Below are 18,724 nucleotides of genomic sequence, written 5' to 3'. Positions count from 1 at the left end.
ACCAAAGGCATTGAGGTGTATACCACCTCAGTCATCGGCTTCATCAATAAGTGCATCGACAACGTCGTCCCCACAGTGACCGTACATACTAGAGGTCGACCAATTATGATTTTTCGATGCCCATACCGATTATTGGAGGACCAAAAAAGGCTGATACCGATTAATTGGCTGAATTTTATATATATATATTTGTAATAATGACAATTACAACAATACTGAATGAACACTTTTATTTTAACTTAATATAATACATCAATAAAATCTATTTAGTCTCAAATAAATAATGAAACATTTTCAATTTGTTTTAAATAATGCAAAAACAAAGTGTTGGAGAAGAAAGTAAAAGTACAATATTTGCCATGTAAAAAAGCTAACGTTTAAGTTCCTTGCTCAGAACATGAGAACGTATGAAAGCTGGTGGTTCCTTTTAACATGAGTCTTCAATATTCCTAGGTAAGAAGTTTTAGGTTGTAGTTTTTATAGGAATTATAGGACTATTTTTCTATAAACAATTTGTATTTCATATACCTTTGACTGTTGGATGTTCTTATAGGCAATGTAGTATTGCCAGCCTAATCTCAGGAGTTGATAGGCTTGAAGTCATAAATAGCGCAATGCTTGAAGCACAGCGAAGAGCTGCTGGCAAATGCAGTAAAGTGCTGTTTGAATGAATGTTTGCTGCTGCTGCCTACCACCGCTCAGTCAGACTGCTCTATCAAAAATCAAATCATAGACTTAATTATAATATAATAACACACAGAAATACAAGCCTTAGGTCATTAATATGGTCAAATCCAGAAACGGTCATTTTGAAAACAAAACGTTTATTCTTTCAGTGAAATACGGAACCATTTTAAATGTCAACTTCAATGGGGTAGTGACATCACAAGGATCCCGGATTGCACGAACCCTACTAAAACAGGAGTATCAATGAATATTGATTCTGGCGCATGGCATTGCAATACCACGTACCGCTATAATAGCTGTCTAGTCTGTGTTTTATAAATGTGCAATAAGCATAAAACACAATTGTATAAGGAATTGGCAACTCATTCTCATTCTGAGAAATAAAGTAGGCCACTTGATTTCAACATCTGAACAAAGTGGACTGGCTAGCACGCTGGTCAAACAATTGGAAATGGAGAGAAGGGTGTGTTCATAACAATTAAACTGTTCTGCCTTGTTAACTAGCAAATAGATCCAAGTTGGCTAAACTTGAAATACACCACATGACCAAAAGTATGTGGACACCTGCTCGTCGAACATCTCATTCTAAAATCATGGGTATTAATATGGAGTTGGTCCCTTCTTTGCTGCTATAATAGCCTCCAGTCTTCTGGGAAGACTTTCCACTAGATGTTGGAACATTGCTGTAGGGACTTGCTTCCATTCAGCCACAAGAGCATTAGTGAGGTCGGGCACTGATGTTGGGCGATTAGGCTTGGCTCGCAGTCGGCCTTCCAATTCATCCCAAAGGTGTTTGATGGGGTTGAGGTCTGGGCTCTGTGCAGGCCAGTCAAGTTCTTCCACACCTATCTCGACAAACCATTTCTGTATGGACCTTGCTTTGCACACGGGGGCATTGTCACGCTGAAACAGAAAAGGGCCTTCTCCAAACTGTTGCCAAAAAGTTGGAAGCACAGAATCATCTAGAATGTCATTGTATGCTGTAGGATTAAGATTTCCCTTCACTGGTCCTAAGGGGCCTAGCCCGAAACATGAAAACAGCCCAGACCATTATTCCTCCACCACCAAACTTTACAGTTGGCACTATGCATTGGGGCAGGTAGCGTTCTCTTGGCATCCACCAAATCCAGATTCGTCCGTCGGACTGCCAGATGGTGAAGCATATTTCATCACTCCAGAGAACGCGCTTCCACTGCTCCAGAGTCCAATGGTGGCGAGCTTTACACCACTCCAGCTGACACTTGGCATTAAGCATGGTGATCTTAGGCTTGTGTGCGGCTGCTCGGCCATAGAAACCCATTTCATGAAGCTCCCGACCAACAGTTATTGTGCTGATGTTGCTTCCAGAGGCAGTTTGGAACTCAGTAGTGAGTGTTGCAACCGAGGACAGACAATTTTTACGCGCTTCAGCACTCGGCAGTCCAGTTCTGTGAGCTTGTGTGGCCTACCACTTCGTTGCTGAGCCGTTGTTGCTCCGAGACGTTTCCACTTCACAATAAAAGCACCGGGGCAACTCTAGCAGGACAGAAGTTTTACGAATTGACTTGTTGGAAAGATGGCATCCTATGAAGGTGCCACGAAAGTCTTCAGTAAGGCCATTCTACTGCCAATGTTTGTCTATGGAGATTGCATGGCTGTGCTCTCGATTTTATAAACCTGTCAGCAACGGGTGTGGCTGAAATATCAGAACACTAATTTGAAGGGGTGTCCACATACTTTTGTACATAGTGTATAAAGATTAGCTGGCTACTCACTAGCACGTAGGCTTGTGCTTCAAATCAAATTGTATTGGTCACATACACGTGTTTAGCAGATGTTATTGTTTCTAACTCTGACAGTGCAGTAATATCTAACAAGTAATATCTAACAATTTCACAATATATACCCAATACACACAAATCTAAGTAAAGGAATGAAATTAAGAATATATAAATATATGGACGAGCAATTTCAGAGCAGCATAGACTAAGATACAGTAGAATAGAATAGAATACAGTATATACATATGAGATGAGTAATGCAAAATATGTAAACATTAATAAAGTGACTAGTGTTCCAATTATTAACCTCTATGGGCTAGGTGGGACGCTTGCGTCCCACCTACTCAACAGCCAGTGTAATCCCGTGGCGCGTTATTCAAATACCTTAGAAATGCAAAACCTTAAATTTTTCAAACATATGACTATTTTACACGATTTTAAAGATAAGACTCTCGTTAATCTAACCACACTGTCCGATTTCAAAAAGGATTTACAACGAAAGCAAAACATTAGATTATGTCAGCAGAGTACCCAGCCAGAAATAATCAGACACCCATTTTTCAAGCTAGCATATAATGTCACATAAACCCAAACCACAGCTAAATGTAGCACTAACCTTTGATGATCTTCATCAGATGACAACCCTAGGACATTATGTTATACAATACATGCATGTTTTGTTCAATCAAGTTCATATTTATATCAAAAACCAGCTTTTTACAATAGCATGTGACTAGCATTCCGACCGAACACTGCCGGTGAATTTACTAAATTACTCACGATAAACGTTCACAAAAAGCATAACAATTATTTTAAGAATTATAGATACAGAACTCCTCTATGCACTCGATATGTCCGATTTTAAAATAGCTTTTCGGTGAAAGCACATTTTGCAATATTCTCAGTAGATAGCCCGGCATCACAGGGCTAGCTATTTAGACACCCAGCAAGTTTAGCACTCATCAAAGTCAGATTTACTATAAGAAAAATGTTATTACCTTTGCTGTCTTCGTCAGAATGCACTCCCAGGACTTCTACTTCAATAACAAATGTTGGTTTGGTCCAAAATAATCCATCGTTATATCCAAACAGCGGCGTTTTGTTCGTGCGTTCAAGACACTATCCGAAAGGGTAAATAAGGGTTACGATCATGGCGCAATTCGTAACAAAAGATTTCTAAATATTCCATTACCGTACTTCGAAGCATGTCAACCGCTGTTTAAAATCTATTTTTATGCCATTTTTCTCATAAAAAAGCGATAATATTCCGACCGGGAATCTGCGTTTAGGTAAACAGACAAAAGAAAAGAAAGCATTTGGTCGACTCGGGCACGCGCCTAAGCCCATAGTACTCTGAGCGGCCACTTGCCAAAAGCGATAAAGTGTTTCAGCCAGAGCCTGCCTCGATATCCTTCAGCTTTTTCCCGGGCTCTGAGAGCCTATGGGAGCCGTAGGAAGTGTCACGTTATTGCTAAGATCCTCAGTCTTCAATAAAAAGAGCCAAGATAAAACACACCTTGTCAGACAGGCCACTTCCTGCTTGGAATCTTCTCAGGTTTTGGCCTGCCATTTGAGTTCTGTTATACTCACAGACACCATTCAAACAGTTTTAGAAACGTTAGGGTGTTTTCTATCCAAAGCAATATAATTATATGCATATTCTAGTTACTGGGCAGGAGTAGTAACCAGATTAAATCGGGTAAGTTTTTTTTATCCGGCTGTGTCAATACTGCCCCCTAGCCCTAACAGGTTAAAGTGGCCAGTGATTTCAAGTCTATGTATATAGGCAGCAGCCTCTAATGTGATTGTGATGGCTATTTAACAGTCTGATGGCCTTGAGATAGAAGCTGTTTTTCAGTCTCTCGGTCCCAGCTTTCATTTCACCTATACTGACCTCGCCTTCTGGATGATAGCGGGGTAAACAGGCAGTGGCTCGTGTGGTTGTTGTCCTTGATGATCTTTTTGTCCTTCCTGTGACATTGGGTGCTGTAGCTGTCCTGGAGGGCAGGTAGTTTGCCTCCGGTGATGTGTTGGGCAGACCGCACCACCCTCTGGAGAGCCCTGTGGTTGTGGTTGTGGGCAGTGCAGTTGCCGTACCAGGCGGTGATACAGCCTGACAAGATGCTCTCGATTGTGCATCTGTAAAGGTTTGTGAGGGTTTTAGGTGCTAAGCCAAATTTGAGAGATTGTTTTAGGTGTTTTAGGTGCCAAACCAAGCCAAATTTGAGAGATTGTTTATGAGACCTGTGCTCATTTTCTAAAATGCCTGCTACAAGAAGTTAGTCATTATTAGTGAAAGTGCATTATGCGTGGTTCTGGTTAAATTTGTATCAAAAAGGGCATTTTCATAGACTAACTTAAAATCCAGATCAGTGATTTTTTTTTATTTTTTTAAGCAGGTTAAACTATTTTGATGAAATAATTAAAATATTAGTGGGTCTTATCATTGTGGAAGGCTATATTTTCCCTAGGTATAATTTCACAAGCTCTAAATTCATTACATTATTGCTGATTGTTTTACATGCAGTGTATTTTACCTTTAATTGTACAATAAAGCTTATTTAGAGAAAACATTATATATCGTAATTAGACCATGAATTTCAAAAACTGGAAATAGTATTTTTTGGCCATATCGCCCAGCCCTAGCTGACATCCCTGAGAGGTATTGAAAGCAGTAGCAGGAATATTAATGGAACATGCATTCCATGCCTATTGAATGGCTGTCAACATAGCTCAGAGTGTGAAACTGAATCTAGTCCTAATTCCCTCCTGACACATTTGGGGGGAAATGAGACTTGAAGACTTCATGTTTCAGGTGGTTAAACAAGGCTGACACCAGAATGGTGAAGTGTGGTGAGCAATACAAATGTTTATTCTGCTTCTGGGTACGGGACAAAAGCTTATAGGCTTATAACATGTCAAAAAGACAATACACGCACTGTCCTCAGAATCACTTTTAATCCCCTTAACCTGTATCCCAAACTGTACTGAGGAGCAAATATGAATTGTGTCTTTTGTGCTCAGGCCACTCCCCAGCATTTCGGGCTGTTTTGTTTATTGCGTGGTGTTTAACATTCAGTGTGTGGGTGGGGTGGCCAGCATAGCACAGCACATGCTGTTATACTGGGATTAGTCTAATTTATCCGCTCCATGTCTGCTGCCGTGCTAACAAAGATTTATAAACCGAGCTGCCACCAGATACAGTACATCACAAAAATGGCCACTCTGTTTCGTGAGCTTGTACTTTTATTGGCCGGTAGATCATGTATTGTGTTTCCTGTTTTAGATGTGGAGGGTTTAGGCTACTCCAATGGAAAACATAAAATCTTCTCTCGTTATTCTGTGATATCTCCTCCAAATAGCCTAACGTTGAAGGCCGCTATTTATTCTCCTCTCACAATGTAACCTGAGACAATGTGTGATATGACATATTAATATTATATTATGTAAATTGATCACTGAACATCTGCCTCATATTAAGGGTGACTTTGGCATTAGGTGGGTGAAACATGAATAATGCATCGTTTTGAAATGAAATTCTCTAAAGCCGGTGTAAATCCTATTCTGTTAATAGAGCTGGAATTATTTCTAAACAGTGGTAGAACTTTTTAAAGTTGTTTCTACCCCTGTAAATCCAGCACTGCCCTCTTGTATTAAGAAGGCCTCCACCATTGCCATTCTTCTAGAACAGCTGTACATTGAGGGCTAGAGCCAAGGCCAACAGAGGGGTGGACCAGGGGTCGACAGAGTCCACGTGTGAAAGGGAATGGAACTCCACCAATGCTTAACATTTCACAGTAGGAACAAGGCTGTCACACCAACCCACCAGGTGAAAGTAACATAACCAAAGACGGACTGAGAGAAGTACTCTACACCTCATGAAGAGATCAGAGCTACAGTACATGAGATCTCTACACTCCTTTCTTCTGATGAGGGGGGGCTACTATATCACGCCCTCACCCCTATTCACCCCGTTCCCTCAGCAGTCAGCACCGGCTCCACCTTCCTTTCAGAAGTAAAGCGAATTGAGGCTCCTGTTCATCACCCAGGGTCATTATTTCTGATTTCCTGTATTCCTCCCTCATTCACGGCAGTCTTGTTAGTGTTTAAACAGCAGCTGAGCCTGCCGTGCCCCATAAGACCATGTGCTCCCTTTTAGTGTGTTGAGGACCAGGAAATACATGAGCAGAAAAGCTAAATGCCATGAAAGGCCATGCATTGTACAGATGAAAACACTAGAGTATTAAGCCTAATGGCTTCAGACCCAGAATTCCCCCAGACATCGACAGTACCTCCTCTGTTCCCTATACTCACTCAATTTACATAAATCTATAGCCTAGTATGGTATGCTTACCATTTGCATGCGTCTCCCAAAGACCTTTCTGTGCTGCTAACGTCATTATCATTGGTTATTTATACTCCATACTAGCCTAAGCACTGATTATTGATTCAACATTTCCTCTTAACCTGAATAATGTATATTCACGTCAATATTATTCGCGTCAATTAAAGCATTTCTTGGAAAGGAATACGGCACACACACTTGTAAATGGATCTTGGATAACGTTGTGCCTATTCCACTCTCCACTCTGTGTGTGTAAAATAGTTTATGGTAAGATGTTCGTTTTAGGCACTCAGAGGATCAATATGCCTTCTTCAGAAAAGCTGAAAATTATACCAGACCTTTCATTACATTAAACCACAATGAGAATGGACGTATCCTAAGTTCAAGTGTAAATAATGAGTTAAACATCAGGCTGATTAGTGAGGAGTTGGAACCATATTTAGACTTCACAAGCCAGCATGTTGTGTTTTTATTCTACCTACTTCCTATGTAGCCTACCAGACAAAGCCATGATATCAGAGAATCTAAAGAGCACATTAGCGGATAGCCATTGTAGGCCTTCTCTCTTAGAAACAAGGGTTCCAAATGGGTTCTGCGGCTGTCCCCATAGGAGAACCCTTTTTGGTTCCAGCTAGAACTCTTTTCGGTTCCATGTTGAACCCTATGTGCAAAGGATTCTACATGGAACCAAAAGGGGTTCTTCCAAGGGTTCTCCTGTGGGGACAGCCGCAGAACCCTTTGGGGTTTTTAAGAGTGCAGAGTCCTTCATGCATGCGAGTATTAGCAGTTGGTGATTGTTGGTTCAGGTGCTACACTCACACGGTTTTCACATTCCAGGCTCATCCAGCATCCTGTTCATGACATCAAAGCCCTCACCACTACCACCTGGAGAGAGAGCTGGAGCTGAGCAGGGCTATAGCAGCCAGAGAATAGCTGTTAGGAAGCTGCTCTGCAGCTCAAGATCAGATTCAGTGAAGCAGCAAGAGTCTCTCGTGCTCTTTTACATTACGGTGTATGGCAGTTGGTGGTGTAGGTTGCTGTTGATGTTTGCTGAAGTGGCACACAGTGCGCTGTGGGCCTTTGCCCCCCCCTGATGTGGGTTAGGCTGTGGGCTGTGCAGTATTGGGTTAGTGTGAGAGCTGGGTGGGTGAGCGTGTGGCCTAGCTGCAGGAGCTCACAGCAGATGATATGATGTGGGAGAGCAGAAAAACAGGAGGAGGGAAAGGGGTGTGTGTGTGTGTGTGTGTGTGTGTGTGTGTGTGTGTGTGTGTGTGTGTGTGTGTGTGTGTGTGTGTGTGTGTGTGTGTGTGTGTGTGTGTGTGTGTGTGTGTGTGTGTGTGTGTGTGTGTGTGTTTGGAATTAGCACTCTCGCTGCAATGGAAAGCCAGGCTTAAGAGACAACAGCTCAGCTATGTATATTAGCATATTAATTTCTAGTTTCTCAGCAGTTTTTGTTATAGCCCATCTGTAGGATTATTAGAGGAGACACAAACAGGCTACTTAATTACCCCGGGGAATAGGAGGTAAGTAAACAATGAATGGTCTGGGGCTGTGTGTTTATTGACAAGGAGTAGCCGTGTGAGAGAGAATGTCAAAGTGAAGCACAGACCATTCTAAATAGGCCTACATGTTGACTTTGAAATGTTGTCCCAAATGTTGCCTTTTATTAAATAGAGAGGCAAATATAAATCCGATCAGCTCCAGGAAAGTGAACTTATGAACTTATGGAGCCAGTGGAGGATTTCCCATTATTGTTTCTCATTGTGTCAACTTAGGCTACCTGACACATCGATGAGCTCTCAACCAAACGAATCCAAATGCTTGGAGGACAAAATGCAGCTCTCCCACCACAACCATTCCCATGAGGCATTTAACACTCACTGAACAATGATCCTTTTATCCTGCTGCAGTATTCACACCTCCTCTGGCTGCGTTCGAAACGGAACGTTACACCGACACAAAGCGTTCTCCTTCATTTAAGTGCTACGCTAATGAATCAGCCCATTACTCTATAGAGCCATGGAACATTCTAACTGCTGATTGTGAATTGCACAAAGAGTACAAGTGTAGATCCCATTTCTATGTCTCACTATTTTGTTGGGATCATTTCTAGTCTTCATATAGGTTACTGTCGTTAAATGTTGTCACGTGAAATAGCCTCTGAAATAGCCTAACCTGTGATTCGAGACTTAAACCAGACACTTCAAGCTAGGCTACCTGCAGCTCTCTGTAAACCTTAGACCATTCTGATGTCTGGCGGTCTCCAATTCCGGCCAAGGAACCACTATCATCCTCTCACACCTGAGAAGGATATTACGCTCCTTTAAGCGCAGATAAGAGACCAGTGTGTGGGTTCTGCTCTCTTGTCAGAAAGCAATTGTTACCACTTTGCCAGCTTCCTGGCCTGGCATCAGACTCCAGGATGTCTGGGGCGACCAGAACCTTATAGCAGCCAGCAGAAAGAAATGAGTACGAGGCTGGGGTATCAGGATATAGTGGCTTAAATAGAGCCTTAAGTTGATAGATAACATGAGCTATCTGGGACAGGCCAGAGTACAGACTAAAGCTCTTTTTGAGTTGTGCACCTAGGAATAAAGGCTATTACTGTATCTACCTTCAAGGGGAAGGAAGTGGGCTAATGGTAGTAGTTCCACAGATCTCCTTAAGTGTACCTGCCTACTCAGTTCATACTGATTGTTCAAAAGTATCTATCGAAGATGCTGTGGGTGTCAAGGAGGAAGATTGAAAAAGCCTATTTGTCAAACTGATGACATTATCTCTTCTTCAGAGACTAGATGCATGGCTGTGTTTTGTGAGCGGTGAACAGGGAGCCTGTGTTGTTTGTCACAGCTGCATGTATGCTCTTCACATCTCTAAATAATTCAGACCCTCTCATTTGCCATGAATGGAAGACACGTAGATGAGGGGCCTGGGTAAGAAAGCCAATTTGAACTCATGCATCCCTAAAGGACTTGGAACCTTTGTTAATGAAGAACACAGAACTGTGTTTTAGCTCTTTTGTTGGCTGAATAAACAGTTCATCTGTGTCTCATTAATGTGGAATAGACTTCCATTGATATAATGGAAGTCTGTGTGTGTGTGTGTGTGTGTGTGTGTGTGTGTGTGTGTGTGTGTGTGTGTGTGTGTGTGTGTGTGTGTGTGTGTGTGTGTGTGTGTGTGTGTGTGTGTGTGTGTGTGTGTCCACAGCGAAAGCTGACAAAAGCACTGTCTGCTTCCCATTCATTGAATAAGCAGCATGACTCAGTTAGCACAGGAAATACAGAGTTTGCAGTAGACTATGCTGTGTTTTACTTTAGCTAAATGTTGTTATTCGAATGATCTCGTCTGGGAGCCATAATCGATCAGGACTGGTAGGCAATGAGGTCAGGCCAAATTGCATTACGCAATAGCTCGACTTTAACCCTGATCCAAACCCTAACTTTGATATCTGGCAACTTTCCAAAAGGGTTTGTCATTCCTTATGTGGCAGTCCATGTAGGCGTTCCCTGGTAATAATTGATATAAATCTCCGGGGAGAGTCACAAATGAGTTCAGTAGCTCTAATCTGTTTATGAAATTAGTTCCATTGACATGAATTATTGAAGGATTTCCTCATTTGAATATGTAGGACATAGACAGCTAATCTCTCATTAATTCACTCTTTTGACTGACAGTGATATCACTGCTTTAATGATTTGCCAGCAAAAGATTCTTTAGTGTAATTCAAGTTCAGATGGCTGTCTATTTCAAGTCCCTGCTACTCAGAAGTGAGCTACTCTACTTGTGTGAAGAAAAGATTTTGCAATGGGTTTGAGGTCAGGCTAAAAATCACTGCCGGGTCAAGTGAGCAGTGCGGAGTAGAGGACGCTATCAGGCTGACATCTAAATTGTTGTGAATGGACTTTGGATTCTACTGTTCCATAACAAAGAGGATGGGATGTCAGTGTGAAGAGATTCCCTACGTTGGCAAGCTCAGAGACATTTTCTGGCCATTCAGCTTTTCCCGTAAGCCTCTTTTAGCTGGTAGGTTTAAAGCCTACGGCTAGTTAGCAATAGTGCAGTGGGTCACAGCTAGCTTTCTTGTCCTCTATTCATCATCCTACACAACCATCCTTCATTATGTAAAATTTGCCTATTGAACACGAGCCTACTACTAGGCTTACTTGATCAGTATGTGTAGGCTGTAGGCTACTGATTTCCTGCTAAATTAAACGTTTTGGCCTATCTATCAACTCTGTCCGTTATTATTCTCATAAATGACTCATAGTGTGTCTGTGGATTACCTCCTGATCATAGAAGCACTTATGAAGTACTTCTGACAACAACGTGTTTCAAACAGTTTTCTGTTCCATTACTCTGCGGACATCCATCCCCTGTGTGCTTTTGTCATAGGGAACAATGTTCTCCTCTCTGTCAATCGTACTGCCTCTGTGCCATAACAATAGCATGATCAAAACGACCTCACTACCTGTCCCCACAGAAAAAGATATTGAGTGTGAAGGCGTGATTCATGTCACCATGATTGTGTTCCCCTGTTATTGCGGTGTCCTGTCCTGTGAGCTGAATGGTCTTGGTCTGAGAGGAGTGGGGTAATGCACGGTCAGGACATGGAAATTGTTGAACCTCGAGAAGAAACATTCATGAAGGCCATGTTCCAGCAGTGGTCTTTTGTGTCATTTTGTACTGGATGTCCTTGATGCTTTCCTTGCTTGTCAATGAATTCTAGTGACCCTGTCCAGTATTAATGCTTCATTTATGAAGAATAGGCCTACATATTTGTAATGGAATAAACCTGTGCATACTTATGTTAGGCTTAGGGTAGCCCATTCCTGCGGTCAAATGACCTAGTGGCCTCATGGGGGGAATGTTATTCATATTTTTCATAATTTCATAATTAATAAAGATTTCTTTAAAGCTGAAAATCTGGTATTTCTATGTCAAACGGTTTTGTTATATTTCAGCCTTTTGTGATGTATATAAAGTGTAATATTGGGATGCAAACTCAAAAAATAATACATTTCAACTCTATATCTGACATGGTACAGGTGTCTTCTTTTTTTAAGTCCATAAACATGTGTGTGAGGTATATACTTTTGTTTCAAAGTAGACTTGTTTAAGACTACCAAGAAACACTCTGTGACCCTGATTTAGCCCACTGCAGTAAAAGGTTCAGGGAATTTTTCTTGATCTAATAGTTGTCTTTTTTTTGTGTGTTCTTACTCTAGGGTCGATGTTCAAGAGAAAACTGTAAGTACCTTCATCCACCTTCGCATTTAAAAACCCAGCTAGAGATTAACGGACGCAACAACCTCATCCAGCAGAAGACGGCAGCAGCCATGCTAGCCCAGCAGATGCACTTCATGATCCCAGGCACGAGCATGCAGCCTGTAGTAAGTTACTCATATTCAGTAGTAAGTACAGTTTATTATACACAAAACTCAGATCCTTCATTTCAGGTGTGTAGTAGTGTTTTTACTGACTGTTGTCCCTTCTATTTCACAGCCTACATTCAATATGAACCAGGGGCTTGGTACGAGCCCTGGTCTCAGCTACTCTCCATATCTTACACCCATGACCTCTATGAGCCACGGGATGAGCCTGATGCCCACCGAGATGCTCCCCAGTACCCCAGTGATGGTCCCTGGAAGCCCCGGTGTCACAGTCCAGAGCTCCAACTCGTCCTCCTCTTCCCCCTCACAGAAGCTGCTGCGCACCGACAAACTGGAGGTATCGAGTCACCTTCACACAGACAAGAACAAGGACGTATTATTGTCTGATATATGCTGTACATATACATTCGTTATGGAATGCCTGTTGAGTGTGTCAAACAGGGTCCATTGCCAGGGTGCTCTACCGTCCTCAACCTCCCTCCCTGTGTGGTTGTCGTGCTGTAGGTGTGTCGCGAGTTCCAGCGGGGGAACTGTGCGCGAGGCGAGACTGACTGCCGCTTCGCCCACCCCAGCGACAGCCCCATGATCGACACCAGCGACAACACAGTCACCGTCTGCATGGACTACATCAAGTCGCGCTGCTCCAGGGAGAAGTGCAAGTACTTCCACCCCCCTGCTCACTTACAGGCCAAAATCAAAGCCTCTCAACACCAGGTCAACCAATCGGCTGTGGCAGCCCAGGCAGCAGCTGCAGCCATGGTAAGATGCTTCCCCCCAGACGCGTGGACAGCAGCTTAGAACACACACTTTTGGCTAGTATAGCTACTGTACTTCTTAATTAAGGGCAACTTGTCCTATTTATTTTCAATACAATGTATTCTACATTCACAGCAGTAGGCTTACTATCTTAATCCTATTCCATTACCCTGAGTTGATTGATTAACCAACATCATAGAATGTGGAGCACCGCTTTATTTTTTATGTATTAAGTAGCTTCATTAAACATTAAAGACTGTTACATCTAATATACGCTCTTAAGACTCAAAATGACAGTTGCCCAGTATGCAGTAGCCCTCAAGTTGCCTTTAAACTTTCACATAGCATAACCATTCATTTGCGTACAATGGGGTCCGAAATAATTGACACCCTTAATAAAGATGAGCAAAAATCATTCAAATACTGAGCTATATTCTATGCTAAAAATATCGGGAAATTATATTATTTTATACTAATACAATTGCTCAGATAAAGATATTTTGTTTAACAAGTAATAATTTGTTTTCTCAAAAAGGTAGGGGTCAAAATTATTGACAACCCTGTTTGCAATTTCTTTCAATACCTCACCTTGCGAGGATAACGGCACTGAGCCTTTTTCTAAAGTGTTTTAGAAAACACATCGGGAGGGATCTTAGACCATTCCTTCTTACAGAATCCTTCCAGATCCTTGATATCATTTGTCTGCGCTTATGGACTGCACCGCAGGTTTTCAATAGGGTTCAAGTCCGGAGACTGTAGAAATGTGGATTTTGTGGCCAATTAACCATTTCTTTGTGGATTTTCATGTGTGCTTGGGGTTATTGGTTTGCTGGTGTGCGTGGCCAAAGAGCTCCATGTTCATGTCATCTGACCAAAGCACCGGTTCCAATCCAAGTGTCAATGTCATTTAGCAAACTCCAGGCGTTTACATTTGCTACAATTGTGGCCACGCACACCAGTGGTGGGTTAGGCGTCGAAGTGAGAATACATCAGCAGAAAATAGCCCCATACCTACTGTAAAATATGGTGGTGGATCTTTGATGTTATGGGGCTTCCACTGGTCCTGGGGCCCTTGTTAAGGTCATCGGCATCATAAACTTTACCGAGTACCAGGATATTTTTGCCAAAAATCTGGTTGCCTCTGCCAGGAGGCTGAAACTTGGCCGCAAGTAGATCTTACAGTAAGACAATAACCCCAAGCACACATTCAAATCCACAAAGAAGTTGTTAATTGACCACAAAATGAACATTTTGCAATGACCATCTCAGTCTCCGAACTTGAAACAGGAGGGCAGTCCATACGCTCAGACAAAGGACATCAATGATCTGTAAGATTTCTCTATGGAGGAATGGTCTAAGATCCCTACCATATGTTCTCCAACTCATAAAACATTTTTTGAAAAAGGCTCAGTGTCATTACCCTCGCAAGGTGAGGTTTTGAATGGTACTGAAAACAGGGGTGTCAATCATTTTTACCCCTACCTTTTTGAGAAAAAATGTATTACTTGTTAAACTAAATACATTTTTCTGAGCATTAGTATAAAACAATAGAATGTCTACACTTTTTTTTTGCATACAATGTACCTCAGTATTTGAATGATTTATTTTATAGTCATTTTTGCTCATCTTTATCAAGGGTGTCAATCATTTCGGACCCCACTGTATATCTCCTTATGTGACATGTGACGCTAACCTTTACCTAGCTAGCTGTTTAACTAAAGATTCGCTTTGGCCCTCTCCTTTTGCTTCCCATGCTTTTTGAAAATCTATGTTCAAATTGCCAGCTACTGCAAAGTTAACCCTGTTTCTATAGCTACTGTCTTGTTTCATTGCCATCTATTGCCTACTGTTGGTTTTGCCTTTATCTTAAACTTCCAACAAGTCTAAGAATAAAGCCGGATCTGCTAATTACTATGGGTTAAGAAAAACATCCATAGATTCACCAGCAACCTTCGGACAGCTGATTCAACATTTAACATTACTCTAATCAAATGTACGCAATTCCCGTAATGGTACATTTCAACTTTTATTTTTGCACTTAAAAAACAACAACATGCATGGCCTTTCTTAGAATGTGCTGTATCTTCCACCCTAGCTCTGCTACTTTCCATTCCTCCATGTATTTCTATCATCAGTTTTGTGGTCATTTTTTGCATGGTTTTACAGTGATAGTATTACTACAGAGTTGGTAAATACTTTAGGACCTTGATACGTCTCTAATGCTGAGGGATTTTGTAGTGTAGTGAAGGGATACTTTGAACAGGAAAATGAACGACCAATGTGTTCTTGTGACAAATGTGCCAAGAAATTGAACAAAAATGGCAAATTCGAAGCCTAATATCATAATAAACAGAGCTCCACATTCTGTGTATAGGTTATCATCAATGCAGTGGTTATAACATTCTCTCTCTGCTCCCTATTTAGTATGTCATTAAAACACACAAGATGACATGAATCACGCCTAGCTCTAGGTAGAGATACATTTCCCAAGGATGACCTCTCACAGTAGCCTAGCTAATGCCCGTTAGCGTTACCTTCTGTCTCCATTTCATATTGACGTGTGTCATGTACAATTCTGGTCCTTTAAAGCAATTGTAGGTCAATGAATGCATTATTACAACATTTATTTAGTAGTCCACACTGTATATTCAAATTGATAATGTATTGATAATGATGAACAACTATTGATTAACTACTGTTGTGTTTTCTACATAGCAAATAACCTTAGTCCCAATGTTGTTGCACAGTATTGTTGTAATTGTAAATCCTATTAGATTAAGCTATTAAAGAGTATAGTAGACGCTTACATACTAATTCAGGAGTCAGTCGTATATTTCCTTGAATCAGTTAATTTTGTTTATTGTGCATGCCTATTGTTTTGTATGTGGTGGTAAACTGCATTCCGATTATTTTGTTTTGTTTTCTCCTTCTCACCTATCCACAATGCAATGCTGTCCCCATGACGCACCTCTGCTTGCTGTTACCTGTATGTTAATACGCTTGAATCCCATTGGCCCACTGCCATCATGTGCTCGCTGCCTGCTATTAAAAGACTCAGTCGACTGCCAAAGCAATGAAGCGACCCCTCGAGGCAACTGTAGACCTGGTACTTTGACCTTTCACCTTTTGCTTTGCATGTAGCTATTAATTGTACTGTAGCAACTCACATAATTTAATTTGGCATTTTTGTTTTTACAACCTCTTAAGACTCATCTAGTATGTGTACAAAATCCTTCACCATCAGTTATCTTTCAGTAATTGAATAGGTATTTAAAATGTGTTTAAATTAACAGTATGAAGTTTTAGCCATTCACTAATTCCATCATAAATACCTTTATTTTGTCATGTAGTAGTTGTATACAGTTTTGCTCTACTGTTTGGCAATGATTGTACTATAATCTACATATAAAGCTCATAGCCAGTGGATGTTTATAATAGAACTACTGATAAGTGTTTTGGTTGTGTTAACGTGTTGTTTGTACTCGGCAGGCGTTCCCCCATGGCTGCCTGCAGCCCCTACCAAAGAGACAAGCACTGGAGAAGAGCAACGGGGCCAGCTCCTTCTTCAACCCCAGTATGTTGCACTACCAGCAGGCTCTGGCCAATGCACAGCTCCAGCAGACGTCTGCGTTCTATCCCGCAGGTACAGCCCAGCTCTGAGTGGGCCAACTGCCCCTATATGACTTGTCCTTTATAATTCCCTCCCTGCTAATGTTTGGTTGGGCATTTATCATGTAGTCTAAAAAGTAGCATATTGTCAGTCAGGTGTCTTTCCTTGTTTTTCTGTGCTTTCCTCATGGTCCAATGTAGCTAGCTACCTGTGATGATTTAATGCAGCACCTTATAATCTGAGCTGTTCATTTTTTTAAATGATGCACATTTAATGCCACTGTCACATACTTAATAGTTCAATGTCCTGGCAGGCAGATATATCAGTGCTTCCAGATTACATCATCCAGGTTAGTTGAAGGAGATCTGCTTTAATCAAATCTATTAAATTCAGGCCATTGGCCTACATTGCTGTGATTCAGTACATGGCTAAGTAGGACACTGGATTATTATACCATTAGCTCTTTCTCTCAACATGGCCTTCCTCTGACAGCCATAATCAAACAGTAACAGCCACTATGCACTCTTGTTAGATGCTTTGTCTCACTGCTGAGTTAACTACTGTACTGCCTGGTTGCCCTAGCACTGATGCCCATGTCAGTCGATTGGAGCTATTTTATTCAGCATGTGCCTCCCTCCTTGGTAAACAGTAATCTATCCACAGTCTACACGTACACCCACGCACTACACTCCCTAAGACGCATCGTTTCTCATGGGCTTGTTGGTGTGTGTGCTCACCAAGCAAAAAAAAGCAAACTTGGTTTCCATTGAGAGGTTCATGTCTTGCTCGTATTTGGTTTAGAATGTGTAAAAGCATGCTGAAAACTCTAGCTAACCTGTTTTTCCTCCCTTATTGTCCTCTACTCACTTTCCACTGCATAATCACACAGGGTCAGTGTTTTGCATGTCTCCTGCTACCGGCATTGGTAGGTCCCTTGCTTCTTTTTTCTGATATCACCTGTAATGAATGGAGAATATGGGTGAAATGCTCTCGCTGTTCATTTAAAAGATTCTTGTTATTCCAATGTGCCCTTGGATAAACAGTCTCTGGGTCAGGGGGTAAGGGTGGTTTATATATGTTAGGTACCGGCACGTTTTAAATCACATGTGAGAAAGTGTATTTTATAATACGTTTCGGGCATTTTTTTCTGTTAGCCATGTCCCTGACAAAGCTCAAGCCTTCAATTTATACTCTTCACCATCACCCATTGGCCTACTTTGGATTTCATTTCGTTTTTTGAATGTCCTTTGTTCTCTGCAGTGATATTCTCACCGTTGTAAATAATACAGATATTCAAAACACAAGACATCAGTTAAAATCACTGCTGGTTGATATTTATAGTTCTTTGCTGCTCTGTGGATTAGGACATTTGATCAGTTTCCCAGAGATGTTATCTAAAGTGTTTTGGTCTTTCCTAAAGATCAAATATATCAAATGACGTTTCCTTTATTTGTATAAAATAATTTACTTATTTTGAACACGGCAGTGAACATGCCATTCTAACGATGAGATACTGTAGGGTATGTAAAACATACTTTTTGAATGTCGTAATTGGACACGTTTAGTATCAAATGACAGTCTTCTCTGGGAATCGGACAAATATCGGACAAATTTCCTAAACTAAATCAGCTTTCCTCTATTATTTATCCAATGCTTTCTTGCTTTGCGCTGTGATTGCATGCCATCTGCTGGTCTAACCTAATGATGGCTTGCTACTAATGTTTTACTGTATTCACCATGCAAAAAAAATATATATAGACAAAAAAAAAACGTTGCTATGGTTACCATAATGCTCCACCTACCTGTTCATTGCTTCCATGGTTCCCTTCCTGAAAAAGTACCCATGATGTACAGTGCTACGCCTGCTACTGTCTCTGCAGCAACTACTCCTGCCACAAGTGTCCCCTACGCAGCAACAGCACCAGCCAATCAGGTTTGCTCCTTTTAAAGCTTTCTTTCATGAATCCCTGAGCTCTAAATAAGTGCTCGTCATGGCAGCAGGAGACAGTTGTCATCCTAGCATATTTCTCTCCTGCCTGTTGCCTTTATTAGCAAGCTTAACTATCATTATTGTAGATGTGGTATTAAATATAGTAATGACAGAAAGCACTTATTTAGAGATCCCCCATCTGCAAATAGTAGTTGTGTTGTGTTGCATAATTTCCTTAATTGTTTT

At 41.3% G+C, this 18,724-nt stretch overlaps 1 protein-coding gene across 18 annotated transcripts in view; it reads left to right on the top strand.

Annotated features, from left to right (window-relative positions):
* The window catches only part of LOC106586265 (muscleblind-like protein 2a), a 35,015-nt gene that overhangs the window by 11,498 nt on the left and 4,793 nt on the right, over positions 1–18,724 (top strand). For 2 of the 18 annotated variants that reach the window (XM_014173366.2, XM_014173365.2), the window contains exons 3-10: positions 12,018–12,203; positions 12,295–12,519; positions 12,687–12,941; positions 15,991–16,044; positions 16,428–16,581; positions 16,862–16,897; positions 17,438–17,473; positions 18,387–18,481. In XM_014173366.2, coding sequence (XP_014028841.1) covers positions 12,018–12,203; positions 12,295–12,519; positions 12,687–12,941; positions 15,991–16,044; positions 16,428–16,581; positions 16,862–16,897; positions 17,438–17,473; positions 18,387–18,481 — 1,041 coding nt within the window. The remainder of the gene's footprint in view (positions 1–12,017; positions 12,204–12,294; positions 12,520–12,686; positions 12,942–15,990; positions 16,045–16,427; positions 16,582–16,861; positions 16,898–17,437; positions 17,474–18,386; positions 18,482–18,724) is intronic. The other 16 variants (XM_014173367.2, XM_014173370.2, XM_014173375.2 and 13 more) reach the window with 16 other exon arrangements.

This window comes from Salmo salar, chromosome ssa25 (assembly GCF_905237065.1).
Source record: "Salmo salar chromosome ssa25, Ssal_v3.1, whole genome shotgun sequence".
NCBI classification, from domain to species: domain Eukaryota; kingdom Metazoa; phylum Chordata; class Actinopteri; order Salmoniformes; family Salmonidae; genus Salmo; species Salmo salar.
Note: the sequence above shows the minus strand (reverse complement) of the source record. Positions and strands in the feature narration are given on the sequence as shown.